General features: G+C 37.8%; 1 protein-coding gene across 1 annotated transcript; it reads left to right on the top strand.

Moving 5' to 3' along the window:
- Window positions 1-1,182: 1,182 nt before the first annotated feature.
- On the top strand, window positions 1,183-16,467 carry LOC107562105 (protein Wnt-10a-like). Its single transcript, XM_016246669.1, has 4 exons — window positions 1,183-1,572; window positions 2,442-2,704; window positions 5,287-5,660; window positions 15,488-16,467. Exons 1-4 carry the CDS (start codon window positions 1,346-1,348, stop codon window positions 15,953-15,955), a joined length of 1,332 nt encoding a protein of 443 aa, XP_016102155.1. The 5' UTR covers window positions 1,183-1,345; the 3' UTR covers window positions 15,956-16,467.
- The last annotated feature ends 8,359 nt before the right edge of the window (window positions 16,468-24,826 follow it).

The following is a 24,826-nucleotide window of genomic DNA, read 5'->3' as shown; positions in this document are numbered from 1 at the left end:
TTTAAACCGTACCGACTCCCTCCTTGTGACTTCATTGTGACTAAAACCTCCCTGCCACATTGAAGTAACTTTTTGTGGTTCGCTTTATTGATACCACTGTGCACACACTCTTCATTTAAGTCTTGAAATGAAGAATTACAAAGGAGCATATGGATTTCAAACATTACAAAAGCTGCGGGAAGGCTTCAGCTTTAATGGGCTTTTGGCTCTTTTCTCAGCATAAGATGTGGTTGTATTTTACATTTGTCATGGGTTTACTATAAATTCAGTGTCCATAATTGTGTTTCCAGGAAACATAAACACCAAGAAAGAAGTCTTACAGGAATTAAAAATAGGCCATAAATTTAAAGAAATTAGACAAACATTATATTAAGAGACTAATCTCTGTGAAATTACTATATAGATTTAGAAAAATAAATGTTTCATTATGTAATAGAAAGGACTAATATATACAGTTCACTAAACACATGTTGACATTTTGTGACGACATGCCCCAATGGTGGCATATGGGAAAGTTTGAACAGCTTGGCTTTTCAGCTAAATTTCAGCAATTACCGAACACAAAACAATTAATAAAACAGCAAAAATGAAATTAAAAGGGAACATACATTTTATAAATGCACGTGACAACTTGCTCCAATTGGACAATTATGAAAAATACCCTTATTTAGCCAGTTTAGGCATTGTTTACAATAGTAAATTGTAATATTAAATAATAATATTAAATTGCATTTATTTATTGTAATATAAGAGGGGTTCGAAACTCTTTAAATCAAAACACAGAACCACTGCTAAAGAAAAACATTTATGGAAATGGTATTTTTGCCTCAAGATCATTTAGGCTACTGAAATACAGACGTATGCTTATTTGACAGGTTTATTTCTGTCTTTGTGTCCTGTCCTGTGTCTCAGTCAAATCCTTCAACACTCATTTTTATCCATTTTCATGGCATGAAAGTACCTCATTAGATTCTATCATTCTCTGTCTGTCCCCGAACAATCCCTCACATCCCAATGAGTCGTAACTTCCCTGTTTATCGGTTCAATCGGGATACGTCTAATGAGGCACTTGTCCTGTACGGCAGAATGCTGTGTGTGTGAGTGTGTGCGCTGACGCAGAGGTGGGCTGGCAGAGAGTTAAGTGTAGTCTGAGTGCCATCAAGATAAGGCAAACATCAGAAGTCCTGAAGACAGTAGATAGCTCAGTCTGAGTACTGATGTGTACATGAGTGTCTTGTGTCAGATGATATCTCAGCGGATCCTCTCAGCGTCGGCTTACATTTTCATTCATTCTGAAAGCTCAAACTGAAAGCTCCAGCAGAAAAGTTGTGAAGTGATTTCATGAATGAGGTATCACGACATCGCTTGGCACTCTCCAGCATCATTTTATTTTTCGTCGGATTTGGACGATCTGAAGCTGATCGCTGGAAAGCTGTGCGCGTATTGGACGGATCCTCTCCTCGAGCAGAAGAGTTGTGAAAGAGTTTTGCAGAAGAGCACCAGCAGCAGCATGGATTACTTTTTATTTCGACTCTTCTGCTCTTTGGCTTTGGCGTCGCTTCTAGTTCAAAGGTAAGAACTTGCTCAGTTGTTTCGTCTCAAATTAAAACTATTGCATTTACTCAACACATTTGCTCACAAACATGAACTGGCTTGATATGCTGTAGCTACTTACGTGCATCCTAAAACTTTCAAAAACAACAAAATATGTTTTTTAAGTTTTATACATCAGTTGTTGCTTTTAAATCTTTGAGAAAAGTGTGAAAAGGGGAAGTTTTGTTTTCAATTTTTTTGTAATGTAACTATTTGGAAGTGTCAAAGTTATGGGCTATTGATTCCGTTTTTATTTATAGATGTTTTATTGGTAGATTTTAATAATTTTGCTAATAACTAATGGCTTTACCAGAGCTTAATTTAATATCAGTGAACCCACTTACAGTTTGTTCGCAGTTTATTTATTACTTTATTCGCATTTTCCTTTGATATTATTATATTGTACTGGTAGCCTAGTTGCAATGTAGTAGTTAGTTTATACACTGAGGTAAGTTTGTAGTTGCTTATATTTACTTCACAAAACTTTTCTTACTTGTACTGTTATGAAAGGAGCTTTGCATCTGCTATTTGTCAAGTTAACTCATTCGTAATTGCTTCAAATCAGCCCCATTTGATGCCATATTTTCTGCATTTATAATATGGTGTCTATTTCCAGCACATGGTGTATTTTGTAATAATCATGAGCATTAGGCTTCTCAGTGGATCTTTTGTCACTTTAATGTGTGCCACAGCAGTTTTGTATGATCCAGTAATAAAGGATCTTTGTATATTTTAAACACATAAACAATGCAGAAGAACGCAGGGTATTTATTATTTATTACCTCTTTATTTATGACCTTTTTCCGTGCAGATGTAGATACATGATAAGGTTTCATTCTCTCTTCTAGGGCAGACTCAAATGAGATCCTGGGACTAAAGATCCCCTTTGACCCCATTCTCAATGCCAACACGGTGTGTTTGACCTTGCCCGGCCTAACAAAGAAACAGTTGGACGTATGTATGAGACATCCAGATGTGACAGCCTCAGCCATACAGGGCATCCAGATCGCCATCCATGAGTGCCAGCATCAGTTCAGAGGACACCGCTGGAACTGCTCAAGTCTGGAGACCAGGAACAAGATCCCCTATGAGAGTGTTGTCTTCAGCAGGGGTAAGCAACAAAATTAACTTTAATGAACATTTGTAGAAATTGTGACTTTTTTTAGTTTGTGAACACTTTGAGAGATTTTATTTTTAAATCTGGTTCAGCTAAGTTAGGTGCTTTTCATGCTTTTCATACAAAAACTGAGTTTCAAATAAATTTGGTATACGTACTTCATTAACATACTAAACTACATCTAAATTATTTGGCTAGCTAGAAACTGATCCATAATGGGTAAATTAATCCTTGAAGTTTGTATATTGCAGATGCACATAAATGTTTGATAGTAGGAAAGCTTTATCAGCCATATGCATAAATTACTTAAATAGTGGATGTAAATATCCTGCAAGAGGGCTTCCCTGGCCAGCTAATGCATTTTACTCTGTGCCAGTGCAAGTGCTGTGAATTTGCTTTCAGCATTTTCCCAACCCTCAGTGGCAAAAGCATAAACCTGTTTAGTTAGTTTCTGTAACCCAAAGTGACAGTTTCCTTCAATCTTTAATTCATTTTCCCACTTCCTCCACCATCAGCGCAGCCGGGCGTGCCTCTCACTTTAAATTATTTGTTAGATTGATTTGTTCCAGGTCTTTCATTGGCTCGGAAGGAAATCTAAAACAGCATTTCCATGTCCGTGTCTTCTGGCTGTGCCTAAGTGCCGTTTGCCCCCCATAGAATCATGAGAGGATTGCACGAGAAAAAAAAAAGCAGCACTGGCTGGTGTCGTGTTTGCGTGCTCGTGTGTGTATTTCAGCATGCAGGTCTCCTCTGCGTTAGTGTGTATGTCACTGTGGGTGGGTGGGTTAATAGGTGTGAGTTCCTGTGTGTTTTGAAATGATCAATTGAACATCATTCAGCTATCTCAGATCTTTGCTCCGTGCCCCAAGGGCTGCTCTGCCATCAGCAAGCATTTTTGGAAAACACACTGAATTCCAGACACTGACTGCTTCACACCTGATTTAAGTTTTAAAGGCTCATTAGTCATTTGAAATCGCCAGAGATGGACAAAACAGGACACGGAGGTGAGGCGAGGCTACATTCACAGGCCTAATAAGACAAGCCCCAATCTGCATTAAACACGCTTTTTAAGTGGTAGACACGGGGTCATGGCCAGTTTAAAACTTGTTCAAACGTGGAAATTTCGGTTTCTCTTGAATGATCATTTACAATAAACCAACTTTAGTGGTCACACGAATGCATATGAACGTATACAGTCAGTCATGCAGAAGTAATAAGCTTTTATATTTTTGTAGATTTTCTTTCAGATCTTTGACATTAACCAGGCTGAGTTTTTTTCCTCTTAATGAGGAAATAAATTAAATAAATTATGATTTAAACAGCAGAAATTTTATGAAAGATGCAAAAGCCATTATACATTGTCAGTACATTATATTATATTTCACATTAACCATGCTGATTTTCCATTTTTGATCATTTAAAGGACAAAATAGGAATCTCATAGCCTTTCAGTTTCTCATATTTCTTAATATTTATTTTCTTTCAGATCATTATCATTAACCAGGCACATCATTTTTTTTCTTTTAGTGATTTAATCATTAAAAATAAAAATGTTGTATGACATCTATCTATCTATCTATTGAGAGAGAAAAAAGGAAGAGAGAGATTCATATGCTTTCAGATTTTTGGTCATTTAAATGGCAAGATAGTAATTTTATTTTCTTTCAGATCTTAAACATTTACCAGACTGATATATTTAAAAAAAAAAAACAGGAATTGTATATGTGTACTTAAGTGGGTCTTTTTCATGCTGAAGAAGTGCTCTTTGATTTTAGCAGGCAGAAGGAACTATAAACTATTTAGCCTTTATGGGCTCTTTCATGTTCCTGGGCATGGCCTTCTTTAATTACCCATCTGTCCCTGAAAGTGATTCAGGAGAGTCTGCTTTTATGAGACCTCCGATTATTATTGTTTGAGAACATTAGCTTTCAACAAGCCTTTTGCACATGCAGGCACCTTCTTCACTCTGGAAACCCTGGAGAGGAAAAAAAGTGTAATTAAATATTCTTATACAAGAACATAACTTGCTACTGCTACATATGGCTCTCATGTGTTCGAACGTATTTGCTGAGGAATTTCTTAAATCTTATCGGAAAGCCTTAAAGTCTGCCGCACTTCAGGTCCAATAAAGAGCGCAGCGGATGAGAGCTGAAATCCAGATGAGCGGCATGTGATTAGTGCAGATCAAACAGCCGCTAACAGTAGCCAGGTTAATTGCAGCCACGTTTTTGAGCTCAGCGCAGAGCCTGTGCACAGATGAGCATGTCTGTGCTTAGCCACGCTAACCGGAGCCCTCCACACCTTCTCCATTGTTCCTGCATGTGCGTGCTTTCAATGCTTAAGTGCAGCACAGCATTCACTAACTTTGTCCTGTGAGGACTTTCTGTTGCTTGTTGTGTGAAGGAATATACTGGTACTGCTGTCAAACATCAGGGCTTGTGCGGTTTCTCCTCAAATGCGATAGCTATCTTCTCCACAAAGCACAGAGAGAACAATTCCAGGGCAAAGTGGGCAGTTTATAGACAACGTTTGAGTGAGGCTTGCCTGAATAATCCCTTGTATTGTCTCTTTGGCAGGCTTCAGAGAAAGTGCGTTTGCATATGCTATCGCAGCGGCCGGAGTGGTGCATGCCGTGTCCAACGCCTGCGCCATGGGCAAGCTGAAGGCCTGCGGCTGTGATGAGAAACGCAGAGGGGATGAGGAGGCGTTCAGGATCAAACTAAACCGTCTCCAGCTGGAGGCCATCAACCGGGGGAAAGGCATGGTGCACGGTGTGATGGAACACTTTCCCGCCGATGCTCTCAGCCCCCAGGACTCCTGGGAATGGGGCGGCTGCAGTCCCAACGTGGAGTTTGGGGAACGCTTCTCCAAGGACTTCCTGGACTCCCGTGAGACATACAGAGACATTCACTCCAGGATGAGACTTCACAACAACAGAGTTGGCAGGCAGGTGAGAGACAGCATTATGTTGGCTGTGTGTGTGATGTGTGACACTAAGCCTGAAAGAATCAGCAGTGTTGGATTACATTTCCAAAGAGTGCAAAGGGATCATCTTACGCTCCCTTTTAAGGTGCGTTAAAACCCGATGTTCAAAGATGAGCGCTTCTTTTTTACTGAGATACTATAACCGTGTCACATGTACTATAGGAGACAATAGCGGTTGAGTTCCTCCTTTTGATGTACCTAGAAGCTACAGATTTCCTCCGAGCGGTGGTTAAACATGAAGGGACGCTCATGTTGCAGCTGTGCTCTTGAAAGCTTCATTCCTGTCTGTTTTGCCAAGCGTAACATTTTTGTTTGTGCGTTCCCTGAGTCGTGCGATCGTTGGTTTTTCTAAAGCGAGGCCCTGGCATTGCGAGAGGTTTGTTGAACTTTTTGCCTGGGCTCCTGCCTGTGTGTAAACGTACGAGCTGGTGCCCCGTCTATGCTCAATTAGGTGCTCTCATGAATCTTTTCCGATCTCCACGCACCCACCAAACCACCTGCCAACAGCAAAACACTTAAATGAGCAATAACTCCACTCGAGCAAAAGCAAACATGTGCTTCTCTGAAATGTGTTATCTTTGGATTTGGGAATGTTTAAAAGGCATTTAAGCTTTATCAAAATATGCCTTCCCTGGTATTTTCTTTGATCAGTGAGTCCCCCCCTGGTGGCAAGTGATCGAGGTGTTGTCTCTTTGTGTTGTTGTACTAATTAGATAATAAGAGGCAGATTAGTGGCACTGTAGAGCAGTTAAGTTAAAGGGGTCATATTCTTTCCCTTTGGAGTGTTACAAACTGTTCGTGCATAGATAAAATCCCTAAAGTTGCAAAGATTAAAGTCTCAAACCAAAAGAGATATTCTTTATAAAAGTTAAGTCTCGTCCACGCCCTCCTTAAACACCTCGTTTAAACACGCCCCCACATGTCTACGTCACTGTGTGGGAAGATTTGCATAACACCGCCCAAATGTTCACGCAAAGAAAGAAGGCGTAACTTTGATTCTCGCTGTAGTATTGTTGCAGTCGCTGCCATGTCGCAGAGAGGCCGTGTTTCGTTGTGAAAGCAAAACTACTTTGTTTGGTCTTCCAAAAGAGGACACAACTAGAAATCAGTGGTTAAGTTGTATTTACAACACTGTTCCAGAACAGTTCAACCCAAATATTCAGATGTCTGCAGTGCATTTTACGGAGGACGAGGACTGTGTCCTGATCCTGGTAGAGTAGACTACAATGCCGGCTGTTCTGACTCACAGTCTGTAAGTACGTTTTCATATTTAAAAGATTTGCCACTGATGATTCAACCAAAAGTTTTGTGCAGTGTAGAGTAGCGCTTGTTGTTTGTCATTTCTCCAATCACAAATTCAGACATGGTTTTATGTTTACGCAGCACAATGCAACGCAACACATAAAAAGACAGTATAAGTCATTATAATCCGTAATTATTTCCCCACTGGATGCTACAAATGCCTCATTTGTAATGGGTTTTATTGGTTTTGTCTCATCGCACCGGGACACAGCATCACAGTATGGTAAGTGGCGTAACATTTCTGTCACACGCATGAGTTATTCGGCCGATTACAACACACTAGATAGCCGGCCAATCAGAGCACACCTCGCTTTTCAGACCGATGAGCTTTGTAAAAATCGACGCGTTTTAGAAACACACGGGGCATAGAGGAGCAACAATAATGTACAGTATGTGGAAAATAATGTGTTTTTTTAACCTTAAACCGCATAAACAGATTTTATTACACCAAATACACAAAATAATGTTATTTTTTAGCAACGTCATATGACCCCTTTACATGCACTGAGATGAATAAAAGGACATGGATAAGGTAAAAAACTGATGGATCCTAATGGCCTTTCTTGTGTTACTTGTTTCATAAAGAAAAAAATGGGCACCGCTGTAGTAAAAAATGTCATGTATTTTACTCATGCAGTTTGTTGTATAGAACACAAGGTCATCAGAAATATGAAATAACACATTTTTTTATCGACCAAAAACGCTAAACAAATCAAGACTGTCGTATATTTTAGATTGTTTACTCTTTGCTTTGATAACACTGTGGATATTTTCCCAACTTCATGAGGAGCATCCAGAGCTGTCTTTCCAACAGATCTGAGGGAAGTTATCTGGCTACTTGTTCACTGTTTTTTTCTTCGATCTGCAGTCCAAGTCACCAATCCCAAAAACATGTTTACTTCTGTAAAGAACTTAATATATAGGCTTTTTTTTTTTTTTTTTACAAAACCAGTTTCAAACTTAAACATATAGGTCACAGTTGCATTAAGATCATGAGAAACATGTGTGCAAACTTTTAAATGGTTCTTACATGTATCCTTTTTTATGATCACTCAAGCAGTTGTTGCACAATTGTTCATAAATGTAAGACTTCTTAAATTATCTTCTTAAATTATGTAAGAGAGCTGAAAAGAGTATCCTAACCTGATTAGGAGTTGCAAGATGATTGCATTATGCAGACAGAGGCAGACAGCATGCAATAATAGTTGGAATTGGCCTTTTTTATTTATTATGTATAATTTATTATTCTGGAGTGACAGTTATTACTAAGCATTTGAAAAAAAAAAAATGTTTTCAGAGGGCTATCACTACAACAACAACAACAGAGGTGGTGAAAATGTACACGTGGACATCTTGGGTTTTGCCATTTTTCCACTGCCTCTGTTAGTTATTTCATTGTTGCACTGATATAAAACTTTCTCAAAGAAACTCATGTGACAAGACAGTTTACTTGTGCTGTTTAATGTTATTTTACTGTAAATGTTTATCCCCTGAAAATCCCATTATGCATAACTTACTTTTTACTGATTTATTCTTTTATAAATATATATAAATATCATAAATTCAACTCATGTGAGTTTCTCCATTTTGCAAAATAGCACAGTCTAACAGCAAAGCAAGCTACAGTTAAACTTCAAATATGAGAGTGTCTAACTGTGTAGCAAAACAATGTTTTTGACTTTTTATTTTGGACATAAGTTTATGTCCATAAGATCATACAAAGTTAAGTAAATAAAAATTAGTTGAAATAAATCTTGCATGCATAGTGTAATGCCATTCCTGTCATATTACTATTGACTTATTCATTAGTTGAGGGCAGTCATTTTGGTTTGACATTGCTGTTGACGCCACACAATGGCTTCACAACAATGTGAATACTTCACAACACTTAAATGTAATTTCAGTAAGTACTTACTGTAGGAATTAGACAGTATTTGCTGAAACTTATTTTCAACTTCATTATATAAAGCTCTGCCTTCCTGCTGTTGGGTTAGAACAAGTGTTTGTTAGAAGTTAGAAGTGTTTGTACTATTTCTACTCTTATAAACCACCACTTCTTGTAATCCTGAGGTAACGTTTTAAATTTGGCTGGCGCTTTTATCCATAGAAACTTCAATCCCATTCAAAAGATACATTTTTACCAGTTCTTGCATTCCCTGGGACCTTGGCATTGACATCGCTATGCTCTACTGATTGAGCGCTATTTTAAGAGTTTCACTATAGCTTGTAACTTCAATATTAGCAACTTGAACTGCTTTTGGTGTGGCTGCTTCGCACACAATGACAGCTCATCAGCTGTGCATTCTAAACGTGGGAGGTAAGATATCATCATGGATTAACCTGTTGTCACTCTTTATCAGGACGGCACAGAGCTGAAGTGTAAATGGCCACGATAAGCTCAGATGGGCTTCACTGGCAGGTTCACACAGACAGAGTCACAGATTGTTCATTGTTTGCTGCTTCCTCTTCTAGAATTTGTCTCTGTATCGTTCCATCAGTTTTCTGCTTCCCTTGATTATTCAGACAAAACATGGTCAGTCCCAAATAAAGTAACAGATAGTAGCCGTGTTTGCCATCTACTGTACTTCTACTAATTCTCATGCCCAATTCTGTCTCACGCTATAAGCTTAGACACATCGTTCTAGACACTGTATATTTGGTAAATTTCTTTAAAAAAAATCTTTGTTATTGATGAATTATGTCACAGTTTTGTGATTAATTATGATCATTATCATGATCATTGTGGATTTTACTGGCAAAAGTCACCCATTCTTGGACTCAGAGATGACATTTCAAAGGATTTGTATTGTTATCAGTTTCTAAACTGATTAATTGTTATTTATATTGGATGCTCTATAAAGGATGCTGGAAGTTCAGGATTTCTGTCTGAGAAGCTCAATTAGGAGGTGTGGCGTTTGATCAAGCTGCCAGTGAGGGTGTGATGTACAGAGAGAGACACCATTGTTCAGGAATATTTCTTCTGCTCCTGCCAGTAAGCATATTTGGCAGTTGAACCTGATTGTCAGAAAAAAGATAGACAAGAAACTTTGCTGCTACCGAAATATGTTACTGTTGGCAGGTTTTCTCGAGTCAGTGTCAGCGGGATGAGAAAGGAAAAATGGCAGAATCCTTCATCTTCCATCTTTAATTAAACTCATCTTCTCAAAATTCATGATATATTTTTGTTTTTCTCTGCCTAGCCCATTGTCTTTGGCAATTGGGTCCCATAATTTTGGCAGATGGGTGATGTGAGGTAGGGGTCCCGACCATGTAGGACGGGACACGCTCTGTATCGCAGAGTTTTTTTATTTGCAAGGTTTGCAACCCAATATTCTCTCACCTCCCCCACCGGGAAAGGTAGTCGCTTGTCGAGGAATGTAGTGACTTTACTGGGATGTACATGTCGCCTCATGCCCACCCTCTGGTTCTCACGACGTTCAGTCTTGTTAAAAGCTCTAATTAGTGGCTGCTGGCTATTTGGAAACAGATGTTTAAAGCCAGCAAAAGATTTTAGACATCAAACACAGCGGGAAGTAGAAAGACATTCGCCCTTCCTTCCCCAAATACAACTTTTAAACAGTCTGTCACTGGCCAGGGCAATACAGAGGGAAAAAAAGGAAACGGCATGAAGAGAATCGATTTAATTGTATTGTTTTAGTATTTGCCATTCACTGCCTCTGGCAACATCATATGGACCGGCAGGGCAAAAAGAACAGGGCATGTTTTTATGTTTGCAGTAGTTGCCGATTACATGGCAACGTCTAGTGGGGTTGTAAATTATTTTTTGCCTGTTTTCATTGGAGCTCCTTCCACTCAATGAAGACCAGTTGGAAAGCCATGCGGCGTTTCTACTTTTAGAGCAAAGCAAGCAAAGGGCAGGAGACGGTACAGAAACACAGTTTATAAGAACAATGTTTTGACCTAAAAGTATTACTGACATTTCCTCTACATCTCTCTGCTTTATACACCACACATTATTTAAATGTAAACATGTTTAATTGAACAAATACATCACAGTCTGGTCATGCATTTGTCCGAGACTTTAATTAAGACATGTGTTGGGATATTGAGGTTTTGGTGGAACGCCTCCTCTGAACATCAAAGGAACCGAGCAATACTCATTCAGCAATTCATCAAGAGCCATTAGATGGAGGATCATATTGTCAGGCACCCTGTCATCATTTTGTCCTAGATCTTAAATGGACTCTCCAGCTTATACCTAACGGTGTCTTACTGCGACTGCAAAGCCCTGAACACGAAAGTGCTCCACACATGATTGTCTCTATCTGTGGTGACAGACACTAATATGATCCTGCTTTTTGGACTGGCTTTCAAAGATTGTTGACATAAATGTAGCTGTAATGTAGTGATAAAGACATCATGAAATAAAATCGACCTTTCAATTTTCCTTCAGTCTCACATTCACAAAAATAACAAGAAATTGCATTGCAGACTAGTAATGCTGATTTTTAAGCCACGTGACTTGATTTTCTCTACAGCTTTACTTTTGTCACCAATACATGGGTGCTTGCTTTACTGCTCCTCAAGCCGTGCTGTTCTCTGTACATCTAGATTTCATACGCTTTTGTTCTCAGATCAACTTTATCTGGAATAGTTTTACAGTAAATTGAAGGAATATGAACACTGCCATGTGGAAACTCTTTATCAGAAAGGAAAACAGCCTTGTTGCCATATGGCAATTCTGTGCCACATTGGAATAGCTGTGATGTATTTCCTCATTGGGAATTTCTATAGATAGAGTATCAAGTATATTACTGCACTTATTTAAATGTGCATTTTTTAGATGTGCATTTATTAATGTCTGCTCATTTTTCTGAACACATGAAACAAATCATTATTTAATTATTTGTTTCATGTCTTCAGAAAAATAAGCACACTTATATTTTACAGACAAGACCAAGAAGAAGAGTGCACGTTTATAAGAGGAATAAATGAGAACGATTCAATCAATTTAACTGGAGTTAGAAATGTACTTTATACATATCTCAAATTATTAAAGAAACGCGAATTGAATGAGTTATTTGAAAGTTATTTTTCTTTAGAATAACAGGCACTGGTTAATTGTACAAGAAGAGGGAAGTTTGTCTTTCTGTGATACACATTATGTTGTAAGAATTCAATATTATTCCCATTAGATTTCATATATAAATTTGGGGAATTTTTGCCATTTGGAAACTCTGCAATGGAAACTACTGAGACACAAACATTTTTTTTCTTTAAAAGCAGTAATATTTCTTTCATTAAAATGTAATAACTTTCTCCACTTGTTAAATTACTTCTTAAAAGGCGGCATGACAGAGAAAAATTATTTTCACCCATAATATCATAGCCTAACATTTTTCACCCCAATGAAATCCGGATGAACAAAATTAAATCCCATGCAGAAATGCAGCACATTAAAAAAGTTAAATGTGTTGCAAATGCTGTTTCAGTTTAATAGTATTCTTGAAAGTATTGAGCAGTAATGGCTTGATTGACGAGACCCAAATAATTGAATGTAATTGTAAAAGCTGCTTAATTTAAATATTAGTTTTTACTATTTACTATTGTTGATGTATTGTGAAGGAAAAAATATCTGACTTGAGGGGACTTGCAACTGTATTGCTGTATACTGCCTGTGGTCCAAATGTGCTACCAATGTGTTTTACTTGATCTCAGTCTGGTGCCAGTTTATGGGTGAGCCTGTCTCATTTTTTCTTCAATTAAAGTGGCCCAGATGTGGCTCTCAATTTGCTCTGCAGCAATGAAATTACAGCACACCCTTCAAAACATCCACATCCACTGCATGTCGGAAAAGAAAATGTGCAAATTTATAGGCCCTAATATGTTTTGCTTGCAGATCCATTTATAGTGGCTTCTGATGTGTTGCTGTAGCTTCTGGAGCAGCAAATGCTGCTGTACACATCAAATGCTGATGAATAACTGCAATACTTCTTCCACTGCGAATCTGCCAAATACATGTCACACCGATATAAATGTATGTTCCTCTGTATATAAAGCCCTGTATCCCTATAGAAACGTAAGATACGTTGAATAAAACAAATGTGTTGATAAAGCCTATAGTTTCACAAGTTTCATTCTGTGCCAGCAGGGCAGTGCAGAGGCTTGACAGGCTTTACTTTAAGGATTTTAATCTGTTCATGGCAGACGCGCGAATGAGCTGCGCTTCCTGTACTTCATCTGTAGCTCCTCAGGCTAGACGGTCTGCCAGGCTTCAGTCAGACGCTCCACCTCTCCACACACCCGATAGATTATCCTGTTGTCACTTAAGCAGGGCGGCAGCTTCCAAGAGAGCACTTCATGTCTCTTCCTCGCTTCCTCCACTGCCGCGCACCCACACCGCTCCTGCCCTTGGGTGCCGAGTCCAGGCAGAGGAGGAAGAAGAGCAATCAGACCCTACGATCTTCCATCCCAACCCTGTAGCTTCCTCAGCATGGGCCGCACATGGCAAGAGCAGGCAGGTCCACTTCCTAACTGCTGGAGGTGAGACATTTAAATTCCCGTCAGGTTCTCAGCACTCAAAGCGGAAGGATTTGAATATCCTTATTTGTCTGTAACCGCATCGCATCGGCCCTCAGGCAACAGATTTGGCTTCCTTTTGAAAGGCTGCAGTCTTTCGAAACAATGACCTTGAGATGATGAAAAGGCTGGTGCTAAACAGGGTTAATCTTTGTTTACGCTTCACTGAGGGTTAATTTGAGTGCCACTGAGGTGTTCACCTCAGATGGAGCGAGATCAGCCTGAAATTCTGGTGTTTTGTCAAAACAGTTTTGCAGTACCTGATTTGCCATTGTGGGCGTATTGTTGTGATTGATCGTTGTTATCTTTGGCCTCAATAAGGGTGTGATATCTGTTTCATATCTGTCTCTCGACTCTTTGAGCCCATTCATATAAAACAGACCTGCTCCATTTGCATGCGCACCTATGGTGGCTAAGAGCTTGAAATAGAAACCACCGGCATGCAAACCGTATAGCCTGAAGAATTCACGATCTTCAGGGATGGGAGATGTCTGCTTTTGACAACTGCTGAAAGTTACCTGCGACTCGAGGTGAACGGCAACAGTTGTCAGAACATTGCGTTTTAGCAGACTGCGGCCCTGGAGGATCGAAAAGTTGTTTTGAGTCATTTCAGAAACTGAAAAAATATGTCCTGGATTGTGACGCCACGGCATAGGAGGGGGAAACTGAAGAAGGAAAAACACAAGCCATGGCTGAGTGACGTGAAATAGCGCAGCTTCATTTTGGACAGTGAAACCTAATCCGTAGAGTTTTGACAGACAAAACTCGACTTATCTGTAAAGATGTTCATACTGTGTTTTGTCCCGCGGTGAGCGCTAGGAAGCTTGAGACAGTGTGAAATGTGGGATTGTTAAGCCTTAATGTTTGTGCTTGTGTTGTTGATATGGGTGGGTGCTGGGGCATCTGTCAGTAGTGAGGGTGGCCCCTCTTCCTCTTGGTAATTGGATCTAAAAGTTTATAGTTGGGGATGACAGATAAGTGCATTGTTGAGAGAATGGGAGGTCTGAACTTGTGAGTAGGGCATCCTCATCTCCAACTCTGACATGTCATGTGGTGGAACTTATAACCACAGAGAAAAAACAGTGCATGAGTAATACTAGACTGAATAAATCTTGTTCTTCATCTGTATATATTAATTTATTCATTAATATTGTGTTTCGTGCATACTGTACAATAACTTGAATATGCCTCTTCTATGATGTGCATGGTTTTAATTTATGAATTAAAATTTATTTTGATAGTTTTTATTTTTGGTGTGCATAAAGTCAAAAATGTCAGGGTGGTACAACTGTTCAGATTTTATAAATAAAAGTTTATCATAAGAGTTTTAGTATAAATATTTTGGCATAATCATTTTCTAATGTAAAAAATAATAATTAAAGTACTTGGTAGCCAAATCAAAGTCATGCGGTCCAACCAACATGTAGAAACATGCAGAAAACAAAACAATACATAAAACAGGAACTAATACATAGAAAGGAATCTTCTTAATGACTTTAAAAATCCTAATGAAAAGCTTAATGAGCTTTATGAATTTATTCATAATATTTAAAATTAAAAAATTAATTTTCTTTACCTATTAATTAGGTTCTCATAGATGTAGTTTAAAGAGGGCATGAATCAATGATTGAGGAATCATTTCTAACGTATGTAACATATGAAACATGTCCATCAACAGTTCCGTTATGAAAAGCAAAGGAACGATTTAAAAACTATATTTTTTTTATGTAAAAAATAACAAATTTTCCTTACTGTGTACACTCTTAAATGACATTGACTCATCTATTCATATCTATATCATTTTCCATTCATCACAAATCAGTGATTCAACTAATATGGGCTCAGATGATTTTTCACTAATGCATTGCAAGGTCTAGATTGCCAACTATGGTCCAGATGCTGTGGTTTCCAGATATTAACGTCTTCTTCATCTGTTTTGCTTGTGTGCAGGTTGTGGTGGACCACATGAGGAGGAAATGCAAATGCCACGGCACATCAGGAAGCTGTCAGCTCAAAACCTGCTGGCAGGTGACTCCAGAGTTCAGAACAGTGGGCTCTCTGCTGAAGGAACGCTTTAATATTGCCACGCAAATCAAAGCCCACAACAGAAACACAGGTCAGGTGGAGCACGCCCATCCGACACACCGACGGAGAGCCAATGCAAACGATCTGGTCTACTTTGAGAAGTCCCCGGATTTCTGCGAGAGGGACCCTGGATCGGACTCTGCCGGGACGCAGGGCCGGATCTGTAACAAGACCAGCCAGGGAATGGACAACTGTGAGAGCCTGTGCTGTGGCCGGGGCCACAACATCTTACAGCAGACTCGCAGCGAACGCTGCAATTGCAAGTTCCACTGGTGTTGTTATGTTGTGTGCGAAGAGTGCAGGATAACAGAGTGGGTCAGCGTCTGCAAGTGAAATAAGCAATCATCTATTAAATGTACAAAAACAGACATTAAACACAGGGAAAGACTGAGAAATCCCTCCCTTTTGCAATGGACTGCCGCTTCCATGATTCGAATGGAAAGCACAAAAGCAGACTGAGATTAATTGAGTGCTAGAGAAGTGTGCACGTGTTTGCACACTGCATGGGTCCAAGCACAAGATTTCAGACTGATTTTGGACTTGCACTGCATTATAATTTCAGAAAGTATTTTTAATTTAAATAAATTAAGAATATGGATATATTGTTGAGAATATTGCCAACAGAGCACTCATCGACACTACGTGGTGTTTGTTTTATTTCAGTTTTCAGAAAAATCAATGGCTCCTAGTCCTGTAATATAGCACCAAGCAGACGCATGGGATTCCGGTACTTAAAGAAGATATATATATATATATATATTTATCAGCCATTTATCAGAAGAGTTTACCAAATAAACTCTGAGTATAAAAACGGTATCATATACCAGTTAATATAAATTCAAAAAGGCCAGCATGTCTTGTTTAAATTTCCAGTGATTGTATATATAACCACTTTAATGCTGGTAAAAGTGTAGACTGGTCTTCAAAGGCTTTTTAAACAGTCAAATGAATGGATTGCAAGCTGTGGATCAGTTCTGGTGACCAGCTGAAAGGACAACACTGTTACATGGATATTTGTCATGGACAAATCTTATGAAAAACAGATTGTAAAAAGGATCTGAGGAGACTACATGTATGGAAGAAGCTGGAATAAACCTCTACAGATGCTTGTGTGCATGTTGTTTCCCTGCAATCTGTTGGCTGTGCCTCTGTTCACTGTAACAGGAACATATTCACCAGAGCTTTTAATGTCAGTCAGTAGATATTTAGACAGATGTATAATCACGTCCTGATCACCACACCCATAATGTGGTAGCGTTAGGTCCCCTCGACTCACCAAACGTTATATAAAAATAAAATCTCAATTTCTTCCAGCTCATTCTTCAAGTGACTGTTCAGACATGACTATTCAACATTCAAAGTTCGAAGTCTTATATAATGTCTTGCATAAAGTAGTAAAATATCACTGGATATTTTATGAAAATAACTGTTCATGGCCGGTGAAAGAAACTTCTATAAGTTTCAGATTTTTTTTGTTTAAAAAAATCATTAAGTTTCTTCAAAAACCATTACTTTGATTAATAATAATTACTCATACAATAAGCTTTTGTACACTTTTGTCCATCTGAAACATTTTTTTTAGAATCAGATAAATAATAATTACTCAAAACATTCTAAAGGGAATTGTTTTCATATAGTAATTTTAAACTTTGGCCCATAATGAAAGAAGAAAAAAAAATTATTTTTTTGTTTGTTTGAATCTGCTAATTTTGTTCTGTTCTTCTGTTTTGCTTTATTGTTGTATTTATTTATTTGTGTGATGTTTCTCATGTTAAAATATATGCCAAAACGTCAAAAATGCATTTGTAAAAATATACCGAGTCAGTTGAATTTTGAGTTGTCAGAGTTGAGTTCCGGTTAACGTTTAATTTAGTTTGATTGTTTGCACATTTAGACCAATTATTCTGGAGAAAATGACTGACATGAAATATTGTGTGGGATGAGCGCGATGATATGCATTTTATTATTTTAAATTGTATAATTTTTTTTAAGTTTGAATATATAAGTTATTTTATTTTGTGGATAACTTAATATTTGTAAAACAATAAAGAACTTAATTATAAATGTTTGAATAATGATATTGACATTCCTGCATACTAGCTTTCACATTTCACCTGTTTTGCATGTGCAGCAGGAAGAAAACCACACACCAATATATCCTATTGTGCATGTTTTTTAATTTATGGAAAGCAGGAGAGAGACAGAGGGAGAGAGAGAGAGCAAAAGAAAAAAGAAACCATTTTTTTCTGTTGTCTGGCAAAAGTAAACTATTTTTCATTTGTGAACTGCATGAACAGTGAGGACAAGTATGTTGTTGCAGCCTGCAGAGAGATGCCCTCAGGGCTTCAGTCAGTCGACAGCCTTTTGTAGAGTAGCAAAACTGAACATCTCTGCCTTTATATAAACATGTTGCAGCATAAATTAGTCAAGTAACCCTTTTAATCATTAATTGTCATAAAGAACGTAGTAAAAGTCATAACTCATAAAGAACATCATAAGGCCCAGCTCCATGGGAGACCAGAAATACACAACTTTGTGTGTGTGTGTGTGTGTGTGTGTGTGTAGACAGACAGACAATAAAGATAGATAGATAGATAGATAGATAGATAGATAGATAGATAGATAGATAGATAGATAGATAGATAGATAGATAGATAGATAGATAGATAGATAGATAGATAGATAGATAGATAGATAGATAGATAGATAGATAGATAGATAGATAGACATGAAATGATCATATCATAAAACATCATCAAACTGAGTATCAGCCTGAAACCAAATGTTACATAAGAAGCATCTGAATTTTGTTCAGATTGAGGGCAGATAATGATGTCTAATGAAGTCAGTTTGATCCCTGCCTTTTAATTCTGATGTCATATGACTATGTGCGCAAATAAATTTGTTTACAAAAAATCTCCACAAGTATTAAATGAAATCAAACAGAGCCGATGCCCATATTTGTTACAGGCAGAACAGAATTCTACACATGCATTGATGTTTTCTTTTTGTGCTTCAGTTTGAAGAAAAAAACATGATTTGTGGTGCTGTATTTACTGTAGATTTGCACTGACAGTCAGATTCTTGTCAGACACCTTTATACCCATGTGACTTCTAAGAAAGAGCTTATTTGCATATATTGTGTTTTGTATATCAATCATGTTGTTTTCTATGTGGTTGATGAGCGTACTCTGTGCAGGAAGTTGACACTTAGGGACACGTAGAGAAGTTTGAGAAGACACTGAAGACAAAAAAAAAGAGGCCAGCTGGGGAAAGCAGCCGATGGAAAACAAGCACCTCAGTGCCAATGCCTGATGTGAAATAAATGTTCTGTGTTTTTCCCCAAGGGTGGATCACGTCAAGCTGATGTGATGGGCCAGTCTCTACAAGCACAGGACAGAACAGACAGAGAGACTGTACACACCACACAGAGCTCAGAATGACACAGTTTTTATTGCAGCCAGAGATAAGTCATTATTATTTTGTTAGCCGAATCAAAAGCATGACATGCGAGAGGCAGGGACCATGCCGTGTGTATTGAGACCTGTACACCATTTGGCCATGGTTGTTTGACCATGCTAAAGGAATTATGATCTTGAGAGTCAAACGCTCATTTAATTATCTGTTTGCAAACACAAGTGAACTTTGACCTCCCTACATGCTCAGAGACCACACATGAATGTTTGAGCAGGTATTGGTTTGCAGATACATGAGTAATTCTGCATGAAAAGATCCTGTGCATGCAGATGAACACACTAACAGGCCCTGGGTGGTGATTTACCATCGCTTCAGCTGGTGAATTTAAAATATATGTCAGTAAAAGAAGACTTGATGCAAATACCCATCCTTAAAAAAAATAAATGTCAAATAATGTTAAGGTGATATCTTGATATCATGAATTTAAAAAAAGGGAAATCAATTCTTGAAAACAGGTAGTTTGGCATAATCTATTACTACTATATATCTATATATAACAAATTTGATTCAAAATTTAAAACAGGAAATGTGCTGTGTCATGGTCAGATGGAAGTCTCCTCAAAAATCAGATTATGTGACCATTTATTGGAAAAACAAGATTAGTTCAGGTTGGTAATTATCAAAAAGATAAGGATAATGAATTAATAATTAAAGATTTTCTACTGCCATTTAAAAGTTTGAGGTCAGTAAGATTTTTAAGAATTTAATCATTGTATTCAGCAAGGGCACATTAAATTGATCAAAAGTGACAGTAAAAACACTATTACCAAATATTTCAAATGAATGCTGTTTTTCTTTCTATTCATCAAAGAATCCTGGAAAAAGTATCACAATTTCCACAAAATATTAAGCAGTACAACTGTTTTCAATATTTTGTTTATTTATTTGATTAATTTTGGATTTCTTGGGCATCAAATCAGCATATTATAATGATTTCTGAAGGATCGTGTGACAATGAACACTGGAGCAATGAATGCTGAAAATTCAGCTTCACAGGAATAAATTACATTTAGAAAACTATTTTTAGTTTTATTGTTTTTACTGTATTTATTTCTTAATAAATGTAGACTTGATGAGCATAAGAGACTTCTTTCGAAACAGACTCCACACTTTTGCATAGTGTTTAAAAACGATATGTTTAAATACTTAAAAATAAATAAGAATGATTAATATGCGCACACTAAAGTTGCACCACATGACATTTAAAACCATATGAATACAAAAAGAACATTTCTAAACACTTGTATGTTTTCATCTAGTTTTTAAAAGATTTTTCTTTATCACAGATACTCTTTTTGTTATTGTCCCTTTAATGTTGCTGTCAACATGATGATTGCATGATGATTAGTCTATAATAAATATTGACGTCATAATGCAGAGGAAATCAGCCACATTCCTCTTTTATCAGTGTTATCAATCAAAGATTTTTTGTGCATTGTAATAATGTTTGGTAACACGCTTTGTTTGAATGTCAGACTCGGCATGCAACAGCTGCCCCCTGAAATTCTGTGCTTCTGTGATGCGTGTGATTTTGTGAACATTCAAAATGAACAGGCAGGATTGAGCTTGTTTAAGATTTGTCCTTATTGTATAGCACACCCACCCCACCACTATCCAGTTTTGGTCTATTATACACTCATTCAGTTCTCAATGATATTTGCTATTTGTCATCAGTTTGTTCTTTCCTTTTTCAACTGATCTCAGGGTCGCAAAGTACATCGTAATGCCAGTAAAGATTCCTCAACTCTATAATGGCACCCATAAAGATTTTGGAAATCTGTAAAAGAGTGAAACCACAAACAAAGGCAAAAAAAAAAGCCTCAGTCAGAGAGGAGGTCCTTTGATTTGCAATAGGCCTCACAAGGATTAGAGCATGACGCACAGCGAGACAGCAGGAAGACAAAAAGCAGGGAATTCTCCACAGTCAGACACCAGAAAGGTCATGATGCAAACATGAAGCAACAGCAAGAAGAACTAACTATGGATCCTTTAAATTTCGATATGAGTTGTCGTTTTTTCCACCACTGAACTGCAAGTAAAAATGCCTATTATTTTGTCATTTTGTCAAATATATTTACTTGCATGGATTTATTCCAGTGTATTCAGTGTTTGATCATTAAGTAGACAGGACATTTCATGGAAAACAGGATTTTCCCTGCTCTTTTGAAATTAGAGTGTAACCTATGTTCTTACATTCACAACACAAAGCCACCCATCCAACAAACCCTAGGAAAACAAATGCTGAAAATGGGGAGTTTAGAAATTGTCACGGTTATGACGTCAGAAGCATGAACATGTGCTTTAAATGGCCACCCACATTTATACATATAGCAGGGTCAAATGACAAATAATATGAGAATGAGGAAGAAAAAAAACTCATGTTGCATTCATGTTATGCATACTGGATTCATGCATTAAAAACATTGATACCATTTTCAACTAAATTAAAACAGTAATCAGTGTAACCATCAAGTAAATAAATAAATAAATGTTTTCCTTGCACATTGAATATAAAGCCATTTTTAACATGAATGTCCTTACATTTTCTTTTGGTTATACAGTACCAGTTGACATCCTCAAATTATTTTTCCATATTATAAAAAAGGTCAAATTTCATATTTTTGAGAAAAACACGCTGCCCTTGAAACAGTCATGAAGATCTAAAGAGGCCCTTTCTGTGATATCATTTCTTGTTTTAGGAACAAAATGTCTTCCTGCAAAAGTTTCAAATATGATTTAAACTGGCAAAATGTAACCATATAGAAAATAAATAAATATAAAAAGAGTCTTTCAACTTAAAAATTTCATGTGTACCTGAAATTCTTTGTAATTATGAGTGAAATTTACTAGCAATCTAAATGAAAATTGTTTCTATACCAACTCTTTTTTTGGTGTTAGACGTCTTAAAGGTCCAGAAGAAAGAAAAAAAAACCTGTTTAGCTTAAAGTTAATAAAGGATGGGCAATGCGAAACTAAAATATGATTAAAACATATAATCATATATTTGGTGCAGGAAACCTTACTATCCGTATAAGACTAACAATATATGTGAACTTTAGGTGAAAAAATAAAAAATGAAACGGAGCAATACTGATCACTGAAATCATATTCAAAGCAGAGCCAGAGTTGGCAGAGTCTAGGTGGTCACAGACTATAGCAAATACAAGCACCTGATCCAGTTGAAGGTGATTAGAGGAGTTCAGGTTTGGTGGATGAGCTCTAAGAATAAGCCACAGTCAGCACCGATCGAGCTTCCATGGCATGATCAGAAGAGAACTCACACACACCAGCAGACTTAATCATCTTAAGCCCTGAATTGTACGTCAAGATTATATTGTAATATCTCACTTCAGTGCACCCTGAAGACTTGAGTTGTGCTTTTTTCTAAGTATCCTGTTCTGTATGATTATCCAGTTCTGCTTGAGCATCCGTAATCCACATTTCTTCTCCAGCTCTAAGATACCTGCTTATTTCTCCATGAACTCTCTCCTCCACTCTGTAATCAGTCCACTCCAGCTCCTCTCCAGGTTTTTTGCATTGCTCACTCCATAAGTCTGTCCAGTCCACCTTATTTTTATTTTAAGCCCAGGGACACATTTTGTAACTTGCGGTGTCATTCGCTTCCAGTTATTTTACCTGTACAAAAGCAGTCAGATATGCCACTTGATATTGTAACCTGGTATTCATTATGACCTTATTTCAATTCATTAATCATAATCATAAACATGCTGGTTTGTAGCGCAAGTAGTTTTATCGCTTACTGCACTTTGTTATTCTTGTATATCAGCTAATGAATCTTAAGTCTCACACATTTAAAGAAAAAATCTTACTTCCACATTTTAAAAAAGTGGATAAAGCTTAATAATAACATTTACATTTTTGTTGGTGCCTCTTCTGACTACATCAACTTGCAGCTCATTTTTGGGCCATTCTAGGCCACGCTAGTCACTCCAGCTTTAATTGAGTTAAATACTTATGAAAGGAAACTCCACACTATAATTTAATACACACATCTGTGCTGCATGCACTTCTTCCCCAGAGGCTTCATACCTCATTCTGTCAGCTTCTTTACAAATATTTGATCTGTGCTAACATCACAGTTTGATCCTTATGATTATTTGAATAGGCCGCATCAGCGTGGCAGGGTTTTTGAGGCAGCGAGAGGGATAATTTGCGCACAGTTTTTATGAAATATTGAGACTGGGCCAGCAAGTACATGCTTTTAACACCATCTGCAACATGTTTGGGGTGACCTTAGGCAGCACTGCCAGCGAATTCACTTCCATTTTCAGAAAGAGAAGATGTGAAGTGGCGCTTTCCCCAGCGACTGCTCCACTTTACTCTCAGATTAGGCTCTGTGACAGCTGCCTCACAAGTGCGGAGATGGGGAACGACACTGGAAGCCATTCTTTGAAATATTGATCAACAGGGTTAAATATTTCCCCGTCGCTCGTGCTATAAATGGACCTGAGTCAGTGAGCGACGCTCTGCTTCCAGCCCCATGCGTAAAAACTTTAGCTCATAGTCTACCCACTCCTGTTCCTCGGTTCCTCTGACTGTCCTTACAGCAAATCTGGACTTTATTTAAGTGCGGCCTCTGTATTGAGCCGTAGTGAATACTGCATGAGCTCTGTTTCTCATGGGCTCCTTAAGTCACTTGTTGCATGTCTTAAAGAACATCATGTTCTTCAGGCGCACAGCAGGAGAGCTGCGATCTGACAGAGACACAAACTGTTTCTTCCCCTCCAGGTCCAAGGATTTCATGTCTTTCTCAGAACTTTGAATACACCGCCTGGTGCCATTTTAAAATAGTAGCTGTGGGTTTTAATGGTGACTGGTAACAGCCCAATAACATATCACTTAGCAGAGGCAAAACCACATTTGTTCAATTTTTTTTTTTTTTTTCCAAGGGTTTACTTCCTTTTCTGAAAGAACTATAACAAAAGGCTTTATTTTCATTGAACAAATATTTATCACACCCACACAGAAGGATATCAATGAGCGTATGACATGGAACATGTTCATCTGAAAGGACCAGATCAAAAGCGGTCCATGTTTTTGGAGAAAATAACATATTTTAGGTCCCTCGACTGGAGAGATCCTTGTTTTACAGCTTACCCAGCCCTGTTTTATATAATGCAGCAGATGTGGTTGCCAGTTTACTACTACACTCGTTTCTGAGATCATCTGCTTCCATTTTTGCAGGTGAATGACCTAGTGAGAAGAATTACATCAGGTTTTGCAGATCACTGATTTGGAACTAAATATACTTGTTACTGTTCTGGCTTAAAATGTTGTTTCTTTCAGAATCAACAAAAATACAGATGATCTCGTTCTAGATTTTCACCCCCACATATTTGAAGCTTAATGAAACGAAAAACACAGGTAGTGCCAGTGTGTAAGGTAAGCAGGGTTATCTTTGTTCCTTTCAGAAGTGCCTTTCAAAGATTTTTGAACAATTTCACCCTTGATTGCTCTAAAATGCCAAAAATACCTAAAATACCTACTAATGTGCCAAAAGGGCCTAATATCAGAAAACAGGCCTTTATCACAAGCTTGGCCACAAATTTCCATGCATCTATCTGGAGGTTAGCATGCAGACGGCTGGAAGAACGGGCCTCCTACCATCTCACCACATTCTGACATATTTAAATACAGTCTTTGAAAATGTTTATGCATGGTCATCCTGGAAATCAAGTGTTCTTGTCTATGCCCCTTGATTTACCT

Source organism: Sinocyclocheilus grahami, unplaced genomic scaffold (assembly GCF_001515645.1).
Source record: "Sinocyclocheilus grahami isolate Dianchi unplaced genomic scaffold, SAMN03320097.WGS_v1.1 scaffold807.1, whole genome shotgun sequence".
Lineage (NCBI taxonomy): Eukaryota > Metazoa > Chordata > Actinopteri > Cypriniformes > Cyprinidae > Sinocyclocheilus > Sinocyclocheilus grahami.
Note: the sequence above shows the minus strand (reverse complement) of the source record. Positions and strands in the feature narration are given on the sequence as shown.